Source organism: Lithobates pipiens, unplaced genomic scaffold, assembly GCF_037356315.1.
Source record: "Lithobates pipiens isolate NorthernLeopardFrog02 unplaced genomic scaffold, aLitPip1_a1.2 Scaffold_16, whole genome shotgun sequence".
Taxonomy (NCBI): Eukaryota; Metazoa; Chordata; class Amphibia; order Anura; family Ranidae; genus Lithobates; species Lithobates pipiens.
In genome coordinates this window covers 117260252-117282760 of record NW_027507748.1, presented here as the reverse complement: position 1 = coordinate 117282760, position 22509 = coordinate 117260252, and the positions used below count along the sequence as shown (strand labels likewise).

The 22509-nt window shown below is 39.1% G+C and overlaps 2 protein-coding genes across 3 annotated transcripts in view; one reads left to right on the top strand and one right to left on the bottom strand.

The window, feature by feature from the left end:
• The window catches only part of SLC6A4 (solute carrier family 6 member 4), a 183414-nt gene extending 172647 nt beyond the window's left edge, over nt 1-10767 (top strand). Inside the window, exon 14 of the mRNA XM_077480340.1 lies at nt 350-10767. Within this exon, the coding sequence (XP_077336466.1) occupies nt 350-424 (75 nt within the window). The 3' untranslated portion in view covers nt 425-10767. The remainder of the gene's footprint in view (nt 1-349) is intronic.
• Nucleotides 10768-11882: 1115 nt separating this feature from the next.
• Nucleotides 11883-22509, bottom strand: part of NSRP1 (nuclear speckle splicing regulatory protein 1) — a 111639-nt gene continuing 101012 nt past the window's right edge. For both annotated transcript variants that reach the window (XM_077480341.1, XM_077480342.1), the window contains exons 6-8: nt 19449-19656; nt 15786-15894; nt 11883-13190 (exon numbers count right to left, since the gene is read on the bottom strand). In XM_077480341.1, the coding sequence (XP_077336467.1) occupies nt 12110-13190; nt 15786-15894; nt 19449-19656 (1398 nt within the window). In that variant the 3' untranslated portion in view covers nt 11883-12109. The remainder of the gene's footprint in view (nt 13191-15785; nt 15895-19448; nt 19657-22509) is intronic.

The following is a 22509-nucleotide window of genomic DNA, read 5'->3' as shown; positions in this document are numbered from 1 at the left end:
GGGAGATTCACTCTCTTTAATTGTCCTGTTTACCGTTATCAACAGTGAAAGTAAAAGAAAATTCCAAATTTTTTGTTGATATCATAACAGGAATAGAGGGGAAATTTTCCTATAGGGGCACTAGTTCTGTTACCCTGATGACACCCCAGGATTCCCCCACTTGCTGTTTTGGCTATGGGACAGGAAGTGAAGGGAAATCTCCCCAATGGCACACAGATGACAAAATACTGACAGGGCTTATAACCCTCCCTTACACTATCCAAAAAAAAAAAAACTGTTTTGCCTTTAGTTCTAATTTATGTTTCTGAGCATTGACCCCATTATTGATTCTACTTTGCCTCCCTTATAGCGCTTCATCAAGAGCATAACCCCAGAGACGGTCACAGAAATGCCAATGGGTGGTATTCATATGAATGCTGTGTAACCTAGAAGCAGAACCTTGTCCAGAAACTTTACGCACCCCATTCTGTGCCTAAAGAGAACTATTCCAAACCTCATACTGTGTATGGTTCATCCACCCTCAATGCGCTGGATCAACTCTGAAGATTGGGCTCCTTCTCAGTCTATAGCATGAAAGCCCAAGACAACTACAAGGTCCAAATCTCACAATTTATCATTGATCCATGATGGAAAGGCAGTGTGCATGTTTGTCTCATGGATAATTATCTGAGAATGCTAAACACAAAGAAATATTTGGATCATTTATTCCATGTAAAATATGTAGATGTGCAGTGTGAAATCCAATGTTGGGTGTAATCCAGAGTGTTTGAATATATAACAGCTGCTTAATGACCCTATTAGTCATTGTTATCAAATTGAGCTTTACTGGTAAACTTTCACAAGGCAAAATACCTGTGTGAGAATTCTCAGGTCGAAAAAGCCACTCTCCATTTTCCTGGTCCCTTGCTAGTTTTGGCACAATGAATTCACTCAACTAGGTTGAACTTAATGGTGTCTGAACAAATCTGTCATGTGGGATTTGGAAATTTGCTATTTTCATCAGAAGCTTTTGAAAGCTGTGTTTTGCATTAAGGCTCCATTCACACTTGTACGACTCCAAAGACATACAAATTTGATGCAACTTTGGATGGGTGCAACTTGGATGCGACTTATTTTCTCCCTGCAAAGTTGGATCCGCTGTTGCATGTAAAACATTCAGGTACGACATTCATACAACTTTTGAGGGCTACATTTAAGTCTATGGTCCTCAAGTTGCATGAAAGTTGGACCAAGATAGTGCATGGACTACACTGAAGTCGCTATGACTTTAAGTCACACATATATGAATGGTTATCATTGGAAAACATGGGGTAAGACTTGTTATGTGACTTTGATGTCCAAAGTCATATGACAAGTTGCACAAGTGTGAATGAGGTGTAAGAGATTTCCTTTTATATCTGAAAGTCAAGTCCCACTGTTGAACTCTGTGTAGGAGTGTATGGAGAATTCAGTATTGGGGCTTTTACTGCTGTGTATTTGGGAAGTGTATCTGGAATAGTTTGTCACCATGTAGTTCATTAAGCCTGTTCCAGCTTACACCCAACCTTTCATATGTAGCACAGGTAGGACCTTGTCTATGTTTTTCTGTCTTTTACTGAAATAATATTTGTATTTGTGACAAATTGATGCTTTAAAGTTTATGTAAATGCAATTTTTGCCTAGGTTAGGACAGAGTTAGACCGTTTGATTAATTATTTCTGGGTCTCCACTTACACCCCACTATTAGTCCTGGTGACCATTGTCACTGAACAGAAAGTTAAGCAAAACCCAAAAATGCTGTTGTCACCATAAGAAGAGGAGGGTGAAATCAGGCAATGGACAACTCTCTACAGTAGGAATTCAGTTTCCTGTTATGTCTCCAGGACACAAAATTAAGTAAAATCTTCCCAGCAGGACACAGACAGCAAGAAATAACTTGACAGGGGTTTCAACCCTTCTCTATTCTAAGGCTGAGTTCACAGATGTGCAGCTGCAGTTTGGGGTTTGGTGCGTTCCTGTTCAGGTGCAAATTTTTGCCTGAATTCGCACCTGAACTGGACCCAAAACACACAGGACCCTTTTTGAAACCGCAGCCGTCCCAGACATATGTGAACTGGCTATTGAGAGCCGATCACATTCACATGTCATGTGAATGGGATGCGGTGTAAAATGCATCCAATTCGCATATATGTGAACCCAGCCTTAAACTTAAGGTGGTTCTAAAGGCTGGACAATGTTTACCACAATGCATTCCCTGCTTTGCCCCCTCACCCCTCTGTGTACTTACCGGAGACTGATCTTGATGCAGCACTGTGCTCGTCTACAGTAGCTCTCTCCTCTCCCTCTGCTCATAGAGGCAGCAGCAGGAGCCATTGACTCCTGCTGCTGTCAATCAAATCCTGTTAGCAATAGACAGACAGACACAGACAGACACACACAGTCCAGCTCAGGAGCAAGCCCTCATGTACGCCCCCTAGGAGGCAGGGTCCTATGGTGGTGGACTGAGAAGAGGAGGAGGAGCACAGAGTGCCAGCGGGGGACTCGAGAACAAGAGGTTTGAGGCCACTCTGTGCAATACCACTGCACAGAGTAGGGAAGTATAACATGTTTATTATTTTGATAAAAAAATATAAGCTTTAAAACCACTTTAATAAATGTTTTGACTTTGCATTATTCATGAGTCATAGAACACTGGAATATTTTTTCAATCATGTAGGTCTCATTTTTACATTTTAGGCCATTTGCCTATGTGGTCAAAAATTTTCTGATTCAAAAATACCCTTGCAGCATGATCATAAAACAAAATGATACTGTCTTTGTATATCTAATACAACATAAGATCTACAGTATATACACAATTTAAGAAAATACTGTTTAAAGCCTCCGACTGTGAAAGGCCAACTTTGAACAGATTTCTGATCATTTTATGTGTGTACAACACTACACAAAACACATAATTCGAATATTTAAGATTATACAGTTGATGAACTGTGTCTCTTAACAGTATCAACTCCAGTAAAAACGTTTAATAAAGAATATTGCCCCTATCAGTGTTTTTTTCCTGTTTGTAGGCTCATTAAGAGGATTTCACCCTCACTTCTTTTCTCGGGGAAAAGGGTTAGAAAGCCATGGGGAAAACACTCCTACTGGAGAATCCTACTTGCCCAACCATACCCTCCCAATCCTTTAGGCACCCCCTTCTACTTAAATTTGATCAGCCACCAACCTCCTTCACTGTCCATAGCCTATGCCAACTAAAAATTGCTTTAGTCCTTATACTGAGCTGGTTCTTCAAGGTATCTAATAAGAACGTTGTTTCCCTGCTTGCTTGCAAATAGAGGCTTTTCTATTAGGTCCTAAGGGAGAAACCAGTATGCCATTGCCTGCTGGCTCAGAGATAAGGACTGGAGTCCCTTGGGCTGGCATAGATTGTGGTGTTGGAGGAGGTTGCTTTCTGATCTGAAGTAGAAAACAGTGTCTATAGGTTGGGAGGGCAGTTTGGACACATTAATGCAAATGTACAGTTTTTACACTCCAAATAAGCATTTATTACTCTTTTAGTCTTGACCTACAATTATGTCACAGGACTAAGCCTGTGTAAGATAAGTTTTTTGTTGTTGTTTAACGACTGTGTACCAGTGACAGGAAGTGAGGGAAAATCTCCTGACAGAGGATGCACCACTTCCCAGCTCTATCCAAAGTGACAAGGAAAGTTTTGGTTGGGGTCCTGTCAGGTTATCACAGGCACACCTTTACCTCTTTTTAGCATTTGTTGCAATATGTTAAAGTAGCTGAATCTATTTTTTCTGTAAGTGTAAAAAATGGGGGTATTCAAGCTCCTAGTTATTTTTTGTTACATTTTATTTTTGTATGGAATACTTTAAAGTGTCAGAGACTAAACATTATCTTTTAAGTATAGAATATTCAGATAATTAAAACTATTATAAATTCTATTATATATTAAATGTCTATATTTCTAAACGTAATAATGTATGTAAGCCATGATGTAACTGCACTGTTTACTTGTCTGTTACGTGACGGAAAATTAGGTTGAAGGGCTACAGCATTTCCTGAACACTATATAATTCCATACAGCAGCATTTTACAGGGGGGTTTGGGACAGAAGAAAGGGACTCATAGCTATGATGGAACTTACATTGCCCAAGGTTCAATTTAGGGTTGCAAGCTAAATTTAAAGAAAATCCTTTACCCACTTAGGCCATAGAAAACGTTACCCCTTTCTGCTGCTGACTCCTTCCCTTGCTTCAGCTGCAAGAGATTTAAGAAAACCCCATGGGTTTCAGGTTGGTTGGATTAGGAGCTTACACAGGGCTAAGGATCCTCCTCCCAAGCCTGTGTGATGGCTGCACCAATGAACTCTGCTCAATAGGATTGAAGTTTGAGAAGGTAATGGTAGAAGAGGGAGTGGGCTAACCTGCTTTAAATTTTGCTTAGAATAAAGCAAATTTAGACCACAATGAACAGGCCCAGATTTGTGCTTGGGATAAGATCTGCCCAGGTCAGCAAGACACTAGAAGTTGTTCCAATAGGCCTGGACAGCACACTAGCCCCTAAGCAGATGAGAGCAGTTCCTTGGGGGCATACCTCCAAACTACCACATTTTAGGTGGTTTATCCCAATATATAGGTCTCATAAGGATGATAGGTTTGGTAAAAGTAGACCTTGCAAGTCCAAACATTAGTTTGGGAAGATAAAAGATTTAAAATACCTCAGTATTTTTAAAGTTGGAAAGTTAAGTAATAATATATTAAGACATTTTCCCTTGGATTTTGCCATTACTGACCTCTACCTCTAAAAATACAGGCATACCCCACTTTTAAGTACACAATCGGGTTTATTTACTAAAGCTGGAAAGTGCAAAATCAAGCTCACTTCTGCATGGAAACCAATGAGCTTCTAACCTCGGCTTGTTCAATTAAGCTTTGGTAATAAAACCTGGAAGCTCATTGGTTTCTGTGCAGAAGTGAGTCTGATTTTTCACTTACCAGCTTTAGTAAATAAACCCCATTGTGTACTTAAAAGTGGGGTATGCCTGTAGGTGGCAGACTGTTGCTTTGAATCTGTGTTTGCAGGGCCATAGCACTGACCCAGAGAAAGTGTGCAGAGTGCTAGCCTTTTCGCCTTATTTTCATGATGCATGTTCCAAGTTGATGCAAAAAGTGTTACAGCGATGCATGCCGATGTGAATTTTTGTGAGAGGCGTGGAAAGGTCAACTTTAAAATAGCACCTGTGTCCTGAGCCAATACTCATCTTATCCTGTGGCAATTTGTACCCAGTCTTATGCCAAAATCTCCTCCACTAAGTTTTTAATAGCATTTCTGCTTTAAATAAAATCATAAAGACCCTTAAAAGGAGCTACAAAAAAACAAAAACCTTTCCATCAATACACAAGGATTAGGCCTCCTGCACACTGGGCAAGAGCATTTGCTGTTTTTTTTTTGTTTTGCTTTTTCCTGTCTTTAAATGCCCCTCAACGTTGTGGCCTATGCCAACATAGGCATTTATACAGGCAGGGGCACTTACAGGCCAAAAAAAAAAAAAAAATAAATAAAAAAACTCACTGCCAGCACGTTTAGGAGCAGCTTGGGGCATTTAAACGTGTCTAAACACACGTTACCGATAGGTGCATTTAGAGATTGAGAATTCATTAATTTCACTGGCCAGAATACGCTTATTGTTTCTAAAAAATGCAGCTTTATGTGTTTTTTTTTTTATGCCGATTTCCTCCTGTCAGGAGTAAGGCGTACAGGAGAAATAGGCAAATGCCCAGTGCCAATGAGGCCTAATGTTGACAGCAGACTTTCTAAATGCACAAATATCCTTACTTCACTATCGAAACATTATGAAGCAGCATAGATTTTTACAAATTATTTATATATACACAGTAAGTAGTTCTAAGTATACAAGACTATTACTCTAGCTCTGCAGAACAAAGAAAAGTACAGAGTGCATAGTTTTGGCAGATCATAATTTAAGATCAAATGTTCCATTTACATAATTCAATTTTCCAAATAACCCCTGCAGACTCAGCTGTGACGATAGACAGCTGCTGGATATTAGCATACCTATATAAACAGTCAGAGGTTTATCACTGCTTCATGGTTTGTGTTTCAGTAGTTGCCAAGTGATACATCTGCATCAATTTTTTTCAAGAGGAGATAATCATCTAACCTTACTCCAGTTTACACAGTATCCAAAAGTCATGCTCAGGAAACCAGAGGCACACATTGTTAGCGTTGGGTGGCACAGGGTTAGTTAGCCTTGTTAAGTTGCAGTCCTAGAGCTCTGAGTCCAGTTCCTAAAGTAGGGTCCCAGTTTACATGTTCTCTTCCTGTGGTGGTTTTCCTTCAGTGCTCGCTGGTAGGTTAAGTACTCAAATGTGGCCCAAGAAAGTGAGTTTTGCCATTTGATAGTTTTACATGCTGCTAAATATGTTAAAGCTAAAGATATGAAATAAAATAAGAACTTGAAGCCTTGGATGGCCAGCTATGACAATTCAGCTGTTTTTGATCTAAAAATGCAGTAAATTCCCCCCCCCCCCCCAAAAAATAAACCTGGTTGCTTAACCCTCCACCCAATTGTTAAGGGATCTATGACACTTGAACTGCTGGTTCATATGTGCAACCAGCCTATTGCAAAGCCTCCAGGTCCTGTACTGCCCATTGCTATGATGTACGCACTCAAAGCAGAGGGTCGAGCACACAACTGAAGAGCCTTGTACAGCACATGGCTTTCTTTGACAAATGACTTTATTTTAAAGAAATAAAAAAAAAAGAAAAGGAATGCACATTCTCTTAATATAGTGAAGTGATTTATGCTCATTGCTAGATTGGGTTAAGTTATTCTTGAAGTCGAGAGCACTTGGTTTTTATTCTAGTCAGTATAAATGATCTCAAACGAAAGTGAAAAATGTATGGTAATACTCCAGGTCAATTAGTGATTCCCATGTCTGACCTTAGCTGTCATTGGTGTACTTCTGGTATGTGTTTATATATAAATACTTGTCATGTATATATTTCCCAGTTATTCTGTAGAAAAAGGTAATCGATTTAAGTGTTCTTTGTGAGTATATTGAGCTATAGTAAGTGTTTATAATATTTGTGTGTAATAGTGTGCATCATGTTTAATATACTAAAAGTGAGTGGGTTATGCCTTAAAACCCAGCAATGGAAATTCTTTATGGGGAATGGGGCTACTGTAGGCCATACTACAGGTGAGAACGAAGTGTTCCTAATGAAAGACTGCTCGTCTGCCCTGTCTTGGCTTATAATATTAAATATGCTGTATGAGCAATATTTTTTTTTTTTTTTTAAACCTACTGTGCAAAGGTGGACTAGCCTTATTTACCATGACATTTAAATACCATAGCATTCTTGAATGAAAGCCCCACTCTGGGTAAATAAATTACCCCTTGCATTGGGGCTAGGCCCAAACTGCAAAGGTTAATTGCTTCTTTTTTTTTTCTAGGGCAAAAAAATTTTTTTTTTATAGATTTACTTACCCAATATTCTGCAGCTAGCAAAGTTTCTGCAGAGTCTACTCCCCCATGCTCCACTGGTCTAGTGTCCTGATGACATTCAGACCAGAACAGGATTCATAGCCCTGCTCTGTACTCAAGTACACCAAGGGCCATTACATTACAAGATTGTACTATAGTGCTGAAAGCTATGGGAACAGAGAATCAGATAAGTAAAATAGTTTCTCCTTTCCCCTAGACAAAACAAGCAATTAACCCTTCCAGTGGAGGCACAGCTGCACTGCATGGGATAATTTCTAATTTGCCCAGAGTTGGGCTTTAACGAAGCATTTACCTTGAAATGATAATGTTAGAGCTGTCCTATTATTTCAAGGACAAGGCAAGTATAGAGACAGAAGATTAGCTTTAATAATTTGTTAGGTCTGTGCGCAACAATTTTGGTGCCATCAGCTAAAATTCCATGAACCATGCAGGGAGAAACAACTATGTAAAATGCAGTCATAGTTATGCATTTAGACTGCAGAATTACACAGACAATCACTCCAATAGAAAAAGGAACACAAACCTTTCAGATACCTTTATTACCTCTATTAACTACACAACTTCAACTGCAGCAGTGCCATATAATCCTAATAGGAAAATTATTTATAACGACTTGTTAAAAAAATAAAATAAAAAAAGACTTTAATGTTTCTTAAGCTGGTCAGAGAATTCATCTCCTAATACTGCAGGAGGTGAAAAGCTCATGTCTATAAAACGCCAACACTGCACCTTATCATCAGAGGAAAAACTGGAAAAATTACAAAGGTTTTCCAACCACTACAGTATACCCCTCAAAGATATGATGATTATAGGCATCTTCTGTCCTGCCTTCATTTCTACATTCCAGTGTCAGAAACATACATGCATATGTTCCTGGCCAAAATTGCTGTCTTGTGCCTCTATATCCAACCATCCATTAAGGTCCTTTGCCATTTTTGCTCTGGATAGCTTTTCAGAGGAGGAAAATCAAAATATTGTTTATATCTAAATGTGCAACTGCTACCTTCACTACTTAACAGGTTACTGATTAAAAAAAAATCAATTAATCGAAAAAAATATGTAATCGATTAAGTATAATGCGCATACAGATCCAACTGCATTGCATTGCAACTCTGCATTAGTCAGTGGTAAATATGGTATACACTATATACAATCACCCGACACTAGTTTCCACAATCCATGACTTAACATCACAGTTCACACAAATATGTTTTAAATTCAAACTATAGCACTTACGCAAGCCATTTTTTTCCCACAGTAGCGTGACAATCCCTCCACCTCCAGTCTAACTAATCACTCTCACCTTACGGCATGGACCCCTGTGCAGACAGTTGGTCATGCAAGCAGGTATCAAAAGGGTTAACATGGACCATAGACTTCTCTCACAACTCCTTAGATCTCAGAAAGGACGCCAGGTCATGGTTAGAAAGAAAAGCTCTAAGTGCTCACCACTTAAGTACAAGATTTAATTTTTTATGTTCAAACACAAACTATTCACATAAAGATGATAAAAACACAGGATATAAAGCCGACAATCACGTTAGTTCCGTAGGGCAGGGGACGTCATGTGTAGCTCCTCCCCCGTACATTCTATCAGAACTTCGACATCACCGGACTCCTCCCATTCGTTAGAGGACAGAGGCAGTTGGGGAAGGGGGAGGAGTCCGTGGCGTCGATGTCCATGACGTCACTGGATCTCCGACAGAACTCCCTGAAGACCCGGAAGCCGGCAGGGAGGTGAGTACCGATCAAAAGCATTTTGATCGATCAAAAGAATTAATCGATTAATCAAGTAATTAATCTTTAATTTTCACAGCCCTACTACTTAAACTAAATCAGTCATTTCTTGATTATTACTGATGAGGTGGCCCATATTACACAAATGCATAATGATGCCTATAAAGCAGTGGATCTATGTGTAAAAAATGAATATTACACTATTTAAAATGAAAAGGCATAGACATTGTATGAAAATGTAAAACAGCCTATTGTATAAATTGGCTGAATGTAGGGCTAATGGTTTATCTGTTCAGCCTAGTTTCACACAGATTTGGTGCAGGATTCGCAGCAATACCTGCGGGTGTCATTGTTCAATTAACCACAACACAAAAACAGTTTGCAAAACGGACTGCAATTGGCTAACCCATATGATCCGATTCCAGGGCAGAAAAGTGCATGCACCTTTTTTTGTGCGATTTGAGCCATACAAAATGAATGAGCTCAACATACACTGCAAAGAGTCAGAATGTGATGCAATTCCTGTCTGAATCACACGCGGTTCCCCGCATTGCATCAGTGGGGACTGGGACCTCTTAAACCAAACCCGTCTGTACTCTGCCATACTGCCACCTTGTTCTGCTTTTTTTTTTCTTTTTTTTTTTTTTTTTAAGAGCAAACCTATGGTGCTTGAGTACTGTAGATATAGATTCAGCTAGGAATCCATTGCTTACCCTGGGCCTCTTTCACCCTCTACTACCTAGATAACCCATCAATGTGATTGGAGGTCTCACTAACCAATTAAGAGGTACAAGAGGAGAAGCCAAGCAATTACTACTTAGTGGAAGTTATTTGCACTAGAGTGCTTTCAGGTTCCTGAGGAGATCTAGAATTAAATTGACAAAGTTCCTTTGTAGCTCTATTTTACATTGATACAAAGCCAAATCATATCTGTGTCACAGCAGATCAACTTAACCAACAATTATTGATATGATAGTTCATATTTTAAAAAAATATACACTTTTGAAGACTGTTATTAAATATCAATATTACTTAATAGCACGAAAAGGAGTGTGCTACAATATCAGTTAGCATACTGCAATATTATTTTCAGATGGTTCTATGTATAAAGTAAAATATCCAAAGCCATCCATCTTTTTACAGATACCAGCATGTTTGGTGTCATGTACCATGTGTGCAATATATATTATATATATATATATATATATATATATATATATATATATATATATATATATATATATATATATACATACACACACACACACATATACATACATACATATACATACATACACACATCAGAAATTGTTATGTCTTGAGTAAAGCATGTAACATGAATCATATCTGTACATATCTATATATTCACTTGTATATTATGTATCTGTAATAAATTATGCAGCCATTCCACTTATGAATGTTCTAAGATGGATTGTAAATCATCAGTATGTGCCTTGTATTGTAACTGTTACTGTAAAAATAATGCCATAATAAATATATCTCAATAGTTCTCAAATTTTCTGAATACTTTTTTTTCTAAATAATTTAAAATTGACCTAGCGTCAGATATGCGCACTCATGTTCAGTACATGCATCGTATAGGTATGTAAGGTGCAAGTGTAATGCTTGCAGATATTGAATATGCCCTCATTCAGACAGGGAGCACTGATCTCATTTAGAGGTGGGCCTCATTCAGACCCATATTGCGTGCATTAGGTTTTGGGTTTTTTCGCATGTGTATCCACCCCTGAACTACATGCAGGGAGCCTTAGGGAGTGGATTCAGAAGCTGGCTGCACAGACATGGGTGAATGTCAAATTTTTACAGGCATGCAAGAGCAGGTGCGCCAAGGCCCCAAATGCCCCAAGGATGCCAGCGCCCATCTGAATGAGGCCCACCTCTCAATGAGTCAGAGTGCTCCGTGTGATTATTTTTTCTTCCCCGAAACAGATGAAAAACAGATGAAGGAACACCTGTGTGAAAGGGCCCTTACAAGGTCTAAAAGCGTTACCTTACACAGCTGAGCCAGGACAGGAGACTGGACATTTCTGTGCTGTAGTTAATTTAAGGGTCACAGACAGAAAAAAAAATCCTTGGCAGGTAGCACAGATCACATACATGTATTTAATCTGTATATTTAGCAGTTTGCCTGGTTACTTTGCTTCTCCATAGATGCAGTGGAAGAGTGAGTGTAGACACTATAAGATAGAAGTTACTGGCCTGACCACCTGGTCAAAATAAACAAAAAAAAGCCTACAAAAGAAAACGAATGCAGCCACATCTAAGAATTGGTAAGCTGTGATTTAATACATTTTTGGTTTTGGGTTTAGATGTGCTTTATTGCAAAACTATGAATGCGTTCTACACCAGTTTGTGAACATGGCTACTAGGTTCTCATTTCCAGATAGAAAGGAACATCTGAATAGCATACATTTATATGGTTATAGATGTCAAACAGACACAATGTAGCTGCATCCAAATTATCATTTGCAGTTTTAGTACATTACTTTCATTCATAAATCCTTTACATTGCTAGTCATTTGGACAGATCGCATATATGTCCTGTCTACTTCCATACTGTCATATGGAATATCTATTTCACGTGACAAAAAGACAACATACACGCCAGTTACAACTGATGTTTACTTGAGTAATTCTGTATACAAACTTTCAAAACAATAAAAATGCCCAAAACTGCAGGATATATTAAGGAAATCTCGGTATATCATATCATCAAAACAAAATCCTTTTATCAGCACTCCTGCCAGAGAAATGCATCGATATGAAAACTTACTGACAGACCCACCTCCAAAAAGGTAAGGCCATCTGATGTTTCTGAATAACCGGTTTTGCTAATCCTCCTCTATCTCAACATATGCTTTAGTTTTTACCCGAGCCATTTGTCGAGCAAGGTACCGGTCCCTGGCTGATACCACATCCCCTTCATTACTTCGCTTTGCAAACTTGTTGGTTGAGGAGTTATCCACATTTTGGGTTTCTCCTACATCGCTCTTGGAATCAATTTTAGGTGGCATTTCAAATGGTGATGAGCTTCTCTTTTTATTACTTTCACTGTGTTTCTTATCTTTATATTGCTTTTCTTTCACTTCTATGTCCTCTGAATGCAACTTCTCCATACATTCCCTGTCTGATTTCTCGCCACGCTCCCTCTCTGATCTCCCTCCACGCTCCCTCTCTGCCCTCCCTCCACGCTCCCTCTCTGACCTCTCCCCACGCTCACTATGAAACCTATCTTTGTTATCTCTCTCTGACCTTCTTTCACAATCTCTCTCTATTTTTTCTCCTCGTTCTAGCTTGTGTTCATATGGTCGCTCTGACCGATCTTTGTAGTCTTTATCTGACCTTTCTCCATATTCTTTGTGCCTATATTCTTTAACATTCCTGTCTCTTCCCTTTCCATCATCCATCCTATCTTTGTGTTTCTTGCCTCGTTCTCGGTCCTTGTCATTATGTTTAGAATCTTCTTTTTTATGCCTACCAACATCTCTTTTTCCATCCTTGTTACTTTTGTGTTCTCTCCTTTCTCTAGCTCCTAGCTCAGAATCTGATTCCTCCCTCTTCCTCTGTCTGTCTTTGTCAGTAGGTTCCCCATGCCTTGGTTTTTCATCACAATCTTCCCTCCTTTCTCTGCTATAATCCCGATGGGATCTATCTTTGTCAAGCCGACTTTCTTCACTCTTTTTTCTCTCTTTTCCCTTATCTTGTTCTTCGCTGGATGAACTAGAATGTCTTGGTCTGTAATAGGTCTTTTCACTTGTTTTGACTTGACCAGACTTGCATGGAGGCTTTTTGTCAGCGATGTCCTCTTCCTCACTGGACTCTGTACCCAAATCACTATCAGCATCAATGTTTTCCTGCTGGCTAGTATTGTTCACTTCATCTGGATAGCCCCTTGGTTTCTCCTCTTTTACTCTAAATATGGGAGGCAACATAACAGACAGATTAATTGGGGATTGTCCAGTAAAGTCAGTAACTACAGTATATGAACACAATGTTAGTACGCAACGTATATCCGCATTAAATGTTAGATAAATATGAAATCATAGGGCAGACGAAATGCTGATATTTAAGGATGCCCAATCCACTTTCTGTTGAACTTTTTGAGGGAGTCAATAGCTCAAAGTCTTCTTCTGTAAAGCTGCAGTAAACAACTTTCCGACCGGGACCTGCCCCTCCTCTACTGAAAAAGACTGTTTCACTGTGTTGCATAGAACATGATCTGTGAATGGGGGAAGAGAATCCTGCGTCTCATCAGACTATTCCCCCATTTACAGATGACGTTACATGCCGTATACACCAAGAAACAACCTTTCCAGATGGCGGTGGAGGGGTGGGTCCTCCTTGCAAGCTTGTTCACTGCAGCTTCCTAGAAAACTTGGATCTATCAACTTCCCCAGTGGCAGAAGTTCAGCAGCAGGAACAGGACTGGGCTTCCCCTGAATAAAAGGTTTCTACAGAACACAGCAACCTGCACATCGTGAAATATACTTCATTATAGGCAAACTAGGTCACTAAAGATATCTCTCTCTCTATACATCTATATATATCTATATACACACACACACACACACACACACACACACACACACACACACACACACACACACACACACACACACACACACACACACATATATATATATATATATATATACACACACACACACACACACATACACACACGCATACACACGAGGTGTGATAATTTATTTCCCGGAATGCTTGTAGCATAGCACTATGGTAGTGTGTTGCACAGCCTTTCGCGTTGTGATGTTGGCAGAAAATGAGCGACTGGAATCAAACAGTGGATTAACATCAAATTTTGCATGAAAATTGGTAAAATTGCTAGTGAAACTTTATCTCTGATACAAGAGGCTTATGGTAAACCTTTCATGAAGAAATCAAGTGTTTTTGAACGGCATAGGTGGTTTAAGGAGGGGCGGGATGATGCCCATGTTGACGCAACAAAAAAGCAAAAGACAGATGCAAATGTGGACAGAGTGCGAATCCCCGTACTCTCAGATTGAAGACTTGAGTATGCAACTGATGGCGAATTAAAACAAACAGGAGAAACAGTGCGGCACATTCTAATGGAGGAATTGAGAACGAGAAAGATTTCCGCAAAGATGGTGCCTCAAACCTCGACAGAAGATCAGGACTGTCTTCAAATTTCATCTGATCTTTTGAAGAATGCAGGAGGCGTTTTTTTTTTTTACAGTCAATTCGGGGAATTAAATTGTCACATCTTGTATAAACAGTAGAATTAAAATTCTTTATTCAGAAAAAGCTTCTAAAGCTTACCAGAACTGAAGATAATAGAGATGTAAACTACAGTCCAATAAAGACAAGTCTTTGCATTTGCAGCTTTTTAGTAATTCAATTACATGACACTAAATGTAATTTCTGATAAGCCTTCAAACCTCAAATGGCTTATAGAAAATTGATATATTCTATCTCTATCTTGTATATTATAAATTTGTATAGGCTGAATGCCTCTCCACCGTTTGGTCCCAGAAAGGTAAAAGGTATAAAAGTCCATGTTTGTTGAGAACTGTATCGCTTCCTGCTAATGTGCTAGCCACTGAGGTGCATTGTTTCACTTGGAGAACCCAGCAAACCCTGGAAGAGGAAATGGGCACTCAGCTTTTTCTCTAAGAATCTGTGAAGACTCTGCCCTGATGACTTTAATATAAATCTATTAATATTTATATTTTTACTCCAAGTTTAAAGTGATTATAAAAAAAACAAAAAAAAACAAACACAACAAACATGTCATACCTCCACTGTGCAGTTCATTTTGCACAGAGTGGCCCCGATCCACCTGTTGTGGGGTCCCCAAGCGGTGCTATCAGTTCCTCATCGCATTGGTTACCCCCCCTAGGAGAAGCACTCTCCCTGGGGGTTACTGTGAGGGTGCACTCCCAAGTCCAGCATTTGCATCCATAGACACAGAATGCCGGAATCTGCCTTGCGTCATTGGATTTGATTGACAGCAGCGGGAGCCAATGGCTATGCTGCTATCAATCTATCCAATCAAGAGACCCGAGACAACAGGTAGAGAGGTACAGTGCATCTCCACCGAGGGAACGAAAGGGCTCAGGTGAATAAAACGGGAGACTGGTCAGCGTCAGAAGTTTTTTCACCTTAATACATAGTATACATTAGGGTGAAAAAACACAAGAGTTTACAACCCCTTTAAACAATTATTAGATTAGTGTGAATATTCACTTCAATTAAGGCATCGTATGCAAATGAAGTAAATAAACCAGATTCTTTTCAGGTGAATGGATAACTGTAGAGGATATTCAAGCAATTTATGTGAAAAGTTTCAATTCCTTTAATAAAATCAGTCTCAATCTCACATCTGTTTTCAAATTTGAAACCTGTGTAGCTGCAGGTTAATTCTGGTACAAGGGCTTATCAGTTCCAATGTAAAGAAGCAGCTTTGTGTCTCCAAAACATTTATGGCAGAGTTCTTTAGAAAAAGGAACATAGAGCAATTCTTACCCTGCATCTCTCAAGCTGCATTCTGGAGCCTTTTCTTCCCCCACAGTCTGATTTAAAAGGTGTCTATAAAATCCACTCAGGTCTTCTTGTTTGGTAACATCAAGAGAAGCTAAAGCGATGTCAAATGAGAAGAAACACATCATTAGTCATCACCTACACAAACCATATATGCAAGAACTACCAGCACTCTGCTAGCAAACATTTTAAAAGTAGATCGCACTTGCACCATGGTAAAGTGATCCACAGCAGCCCTTTCAGAATATCAGACTAATGGTGTTGTCATATTAAAAGATTGCCCACGTGACTAAAATGTCTGTAGATAAAAGGAGAGGTTGTATTGTATCTGTCGCACTCCTTACAGGCTCACCAACAGTTTGTGTAAGGGTGCTCTAGTCAACTGGTGGATGGCACCACCATGCAATCATAAGAAAATAAAGATATCTGAAACCATTTGGTTTAGAAACGTATTAGTTTAAAAAATGAAATGCTGAACTCCAAATTATTGTAGCTTCTTTTTACCTACACTCCAATTCCCAAAAAGTTGAGCCGCTGTGTCAAATCTAGATAAAAATAAAATGCAATGATTTGTAAATCTCAAATCCATATTTTATTCACAACAGAAAACATATTAAATGTTTAAACTGAGAAAATGTACCATTTTAAGAAAAAAAAATTAAAAAAGGCAATTTTGAAATTGATGACAGCAATAGGTCTCAAAAAAGTTGGGACAGGGCAACAAAAAACTGGCAAAGCAAGTGGTACTAACAAGAAAGAGGAGGTCAGTAACAGGACGGGGTATGAAAAGAGCATCTTAGAAAGTCAGTGTCTCAGAAGTAAAGAAAGGCAGAGGTTAGCCAATCTGTGAAAAACTGCATCTAAAAATCGTCTAACAATTTTAGAATAATGTGCTTTAACATAAAATTGTAAAGACAAGTACATCATCAAAAGATTCCTCGAATATGGAGAAATCTGTGTGTGCAAGGGACAAAGCTAAAACACAATATTGGATGCCCATGATCTTCTGGCCCTCAGGGGACACTGCATTAAAACAAGCATGATTATGTGATGGTCATCCCTGCATGGGCTCAGCAATACTTCCAAAAATCACTCTGAACAGTTTGCCATGCCATTCATGCCATGGTAAAGCTTTATTATGCAAAGAAGCCATATCTGAACATGATCCAGAAATGTCTCCTCTGGGCCCAAACTCATTTAAAATGATCTGTTGCAAAGAGGAAGACTGTTCTGTAGTCAGATAAATCTAAAAATGTGACATTCTTTTTGGCAACCATAGGCTCCATGTCCTCCAGACTAAAGAGGAGAGACCTTTCCAGCTTGTTATCAGTGCTCAGTTCAAAAGCCTGCATCTCTAATGGTATTGGGTTCAATTCATTGTATGGGGGTGCATTGATGAATTGGGAATGGGCAGTTTGCACAACTAGAAAGACATCATGAATACTGAAAAGTATATCCAGGTATTAGAGCAGCATATGCCCCCACCCAGACAATGTCTTTTTTGGTAAAAGCCTTGCATATTTCAGCAGGACAATGCTAAATCACATACTGTATCTACGACTACAGCCTTTTCAACTTAATAAAAGAGTCCAGGTGCTTAAATGACCTGCCTGCAGTGCAGACCTTTTACCAAACAAAAAATACAAAAAAAGACTCAAGAGCCTTGAGCAGCTATAAGTGTTGTTAAGAAAAGTGGATGCTACACCGACACCATGGTAAACATGGCCCTGTTCCAAAGTTTTTGAGACATATTGCTGCTATAATTTTACCTTATATTATTTCTTAAAATTAGCCATTTTCTCAGTTTAAACATTTTATATGTTTTCTATTGTGAATAAAGTATGGGTTTATGCCATTTGTAAACCATTTCATTCTGTTTTTATGTAGACTTTACAGAGAATCCCAACTTGTCTTTTATTCACATAAGGCAAGAGGCATTACAGCCCAACATTGCAGGATCTCCCTTTCTCTTTTGATCCTCACTCTTGCCTTTCAAAAGGGATCCTGCAATGGCCCTGAAATATCAGCCTGTGATGCCTGTTGCTTTATGTAAATAAAGGACAATATTATCATTAAACCAAGGTGTACTGGTGAATCATTATTTTCATGTTGGTAAATGAAAACTACAAAAATTTGGGAATATTTTATTTAAAAAATTTTTTTTTAATATATAATATATATATATATATATATATATATATATATATATATATATATATATATATATATTATATATACACACATACCTACATACACACTGATGTTCTAGGTTCTAAACTGATGTTCTATACAGGTCTACTGTGTTAAAAGGATTTTGTATGCCTAGTTATGTGAATCTAAGTATTAAAGATGGTACAAATAGTGGAATCACTTAAAAGATTAGTAGCATCTACCTACTTAAAAGGATACATTCACCAATAAAATCATTCAAAATCTGATCTTCCTCTGAAGCCACTTTATCATCATAACTGGTGTCCATTGATCTCTGTAAACCATAGTTAAAACAAGTATTGGAATGTAAAAAAAAAAAAAAAAAAAAAAAAAACAGTCATAATCCCCTAGGTGGATGCAGCATCAATCCGCCTCCAAGACCAAGAATTGTTCAGTTCTCAGACTTCACCGAGTAGTAGCCAGTGGCTATCTGTCGCCAGCCCTCTGACCTGCCTCCAGAGCTCACTGGAGCTCCAGGCTGTGGAGGGAGGTGGGAACAGCTGGCGCAGGCCCTCAGCAGCATGCTAAGAGACTGAGCCAGATGCCAGCCCAGACATCTGGGGTGATCCTGACATTAAATCCGGGATCTCTTCAGAGCCTGGACCGGCTCAGAACGAAGTGCATTTCTGTGATCCAAAAAGGAGCTTTGAGTCTTAAAACACTTTTTTTTTTTTTAATCTAGCGATTGGTGCTCCAACACTCTAGTGGGGATTTCCAACCTGGGGCACAGAGTTTTAAAGCTGCCTGAGTGTCTGGCATGGTCATTATGCATAGCCCAATGCAACAGGGATGGGGCAAAATGTGGATAGTGCATGACAAGGTATACTCATCTTTTGTCTTTACTCCTAAGAATAAAGAGAGAGTGATCATTCTCGAATACTCTATGTAGAAAAGTTCAATGTGTTCTAATGTTTTTTTTTTTTTTTAACATATGCCCAACAGAGATTAAATATGAAAACAGAGGACTAGCTTTAAATGTCTTAAGAAGCACCCTCCCCCCCTCCCCTACCCCATCCTCAATATAAAAAAATATGACGACAGTTGTGGCTATTGGGTTGTAATGGAGAATACCAACCTTACAACTCCATTAAGAACTGTGGTCTTATCCTTTCCAAGCCTGGAATGTGGAAGGACTCTGTGTCATAAAAAACAATGGATACTGCTGATCCTACACTGTATGTGATGATTTTGGTAAGGGGGCAGCCACACAACTGGAGGAGTGGCGTCAGGGGACTAAGCATTCAATAATGAAATAAGTAGAGCACCCTGATGGAGTTCAAGACATGTAAGGAACTTGTAGCTAAGTGGGCATATCATCCTGCCATTTTTTCCATACACAACTAGATAAGGAATTAAGAGCTTTACCTTTTTTTTACAATTTTCGTACTAAATCAGAAAAACATAACACAGAAAAGGGACACACAGACAAGTTGTCACCTTCTAATTCAGCTTCCTTTCTCTCTCGTTGTTCTTCTTCAGACTTCTCTTGCAACTTTTTCTTGTAGGCAGTTGTCACAAAAGCCTCCTTATCCTTAAATTCATCTCCTTCCATCTCACGTTCTTTCTGAATCTTTTTCTCCATCCGCTTTTCCTGTTCCTTCTTTCTCACTTCAACAGCTTTTAAGATATTCTGGATATACTTTGGCTAAGAGGAAAGAAAATATAAAGGTAAACTTAAAATAAATACTTAAACTTAGTCACAGGCTCAACTTTAACTACTTCAGCTCTCACACCTGTACACCCTCTATGAACCAGAGCAATTTTTACATTTTTGGGCCAGTTTATTCTGCAAATTTAATTTTTTATGCAATCCACAAATAAAAATATAGCAAAACACATAAATAAAAATAAAATAAAAAAAGGAGAACTATTCCACTTTTTCCCCCCTATATATAAACAAAACAAAAAAAAAAAAACCCCAAAAACAATTTTCTACTTTATTATAAAACCTATCCAAATAAAACATAATTTAATGAATTTAGGCCAATATGTATTCTGCTACTGCTGCTCTTATGGTAAGAAAAAAAAATACCAAAAACTGTATATTGATTTGTGTAAAGGTTAGATCATCTACAAACTATGGTGAAAATAAATCCTGAAGAACTGATGGTGTATCCAATTTCTTGAGGCCCTTAAAATGCCAGAGCTGTACAAATTCCCCCTAGATTACCCTCTTCCAAAAGTAGACAGTCCGGTGCATTTAGTAAGAGGCATAGCAATTTTTTTGAAATGGCAATTTTTTAGAAAATAAATTAATTTTTTCACTTTATCTTTTTTTTTTTTTTAAAGCGGAGGTCCACCCTAAAATGGACCTCCGCTCATCGGAATCCCCCCCCCCTCCGGCACCACAATCGGCACCTTTCAGGGGGGAGGGGGGTGCAGTTACCTGGATAATCCAGGTAACTGCACCCACTTCCGGGCTAGCGCTCTGCGGAACGAGCGTAGGTTACGCCTCCGTTCCGCAAGCGCCCGCCCCCTTCAGCAAGTGCCCCGCTGCCTGCTGGGAAACACACAGCTCCCAGAGGCAGCGGGGACCGTCCGGATTGCGCCGCGCGGCTCGCGCATGCGCAGTAGGGAACCGGGAAATGAAGCCGAAAGGCTCCATTTCCTGATTCCCATACCCAAGATGGCGGCGGGACCCGGCAGCAGAGCGAGCGATCGGCTTCGGGTGCCGACATCGCGGGCGCGCTGGACAGGTAAGTGTCACTATTTAAAAGTCAGCAGCTGCAGTATTTGTAGCTGCTGGCTTTTAAAAAAAAAAAAAAAAAAAAAAAAAAAAAAAACGCGGAGTCCCGGTGGACTCTCGCTTTAACATGCTGTTACTAGTGCAGTACAGCATAATATTATGACTGGTGTGGCGGTGATAAGGGATACTGACTGGTGACAGTATATATATATTTTTTTTTTAATATAACAAATTACTTTCATATTTTCGTCTTTTTTTTTCCACTGTCGTGAATGTGTTACCTTTATACAGCTGTAATTACTAGTGATCTGTGATTGGCTACAGCTAATCGCATAGTACAGGGTGCTATGACTGGCCCAGGTACCATGTGATATACAGTGCCTTGAAAGAGCATTCATACCCATTTTTCACATTTTGTCATGTTACATCCAAAAATGTAAATTTATTTTATTGGAATTTTATGTGATAGACCAAACAAAGTGGCACATAATTGTGAAGTGGAAGGAAAATGATAAAGGGTTTTCAACATTTTTTACAAATAAATGTGAAAAGTGTGGCGTGCATTTGTCTTCAGCCCCTATTAATCGGATATCACCATCTAAAACCTAGTGGAATCCAACTACCTTCAGAAGTCGCCTAATTAGTAAATAGAGTCCACCTGTGTGTAATATAACTCAGTATACATACAGCTGTTCTGCAAAGCCCTCAGAGGTTTGTTAAAGAACCTTAGTGAACAAACAGAATCATGAAGGCCAAGAAACACACCAGACACGTCAGGGATAAAGTTGTGGAGAAGTTTAAAGCAGTTAGGTTATAAAAAAAAATCCCAAGCTTTGAACATCTTACAGAACACTGTTCAAACCATCATCCAAAAATGGAAAGAGTGGCACAACTGCAAACCTACCAAGGCATGGCCTTCCACCTAAACGGATATGCTGGGCAAGGAGAGCTTTAATCCAAAAAATCAAAAAACAGCCAAGATTCCCATGGCAACTCTGAAGGAGCTGCAGAGATCCACAGATGGGAGAATCTGTCCACAGGACAACTATTAGTTGTGCAGTCCACAAATCTGGCCTTTATGGAAGAGTGGCAAGAAGAAAGCCATAAGAAGTCGAGTCTGTGAGAAGCCATGTGACAGAGAATGTCACAAGCTCAAACTTGGCCTCATAAATCACAGAAAGAAAATCTCCCCCTCCCCCAACTTCTTCTGAAAGTGATCGACCAATTGAGAACCCATTCATTAACAGATAGTGGAGGAGCAACCAGTATCTCCACAGTCCCTACAACTGGGAACAGAACTTCCCTTTTTCCCAGGGCAGGAGGAGGAGGGGCACCAAGAAGAGGCAATAGGCAGACAAGATTCTAAGATTCTAGATTCTAAGAGGTGTGAATCGTCCTCTAGATTCTACAACCATCAACGAGAGGATGAGTCGCACATCGTATCTAAAAGATCTTTCATTCTGTAATGTGACTAGGTTTAACCAATTTGATTTCGATTTTCTTCAATGAAGTGGAAGGATCCACCTCAGTACAAATTTACCTCCTTCCCAATTCAAGGCCTTGGAGTCTCTACAGCAAAACAAAAATGTAGTTATCAAACCCTCAGACAAAAGGAGGGAATTTGGTAATTAGGAATTTTGACCAGAACAGATGGTTTTGGACATTTTGTCCAATAGGGACTGGTATAAGAAGGTATCCTCTAACCATCTCTCTTTGGTCTCTACTCGCTATTTACACCTTATTGGCTCAGCCTATCATGCTGGATTGATCACTAAAAAAAAAAAAAAAAAAACTTGGGAGTTTGAGGGTTTC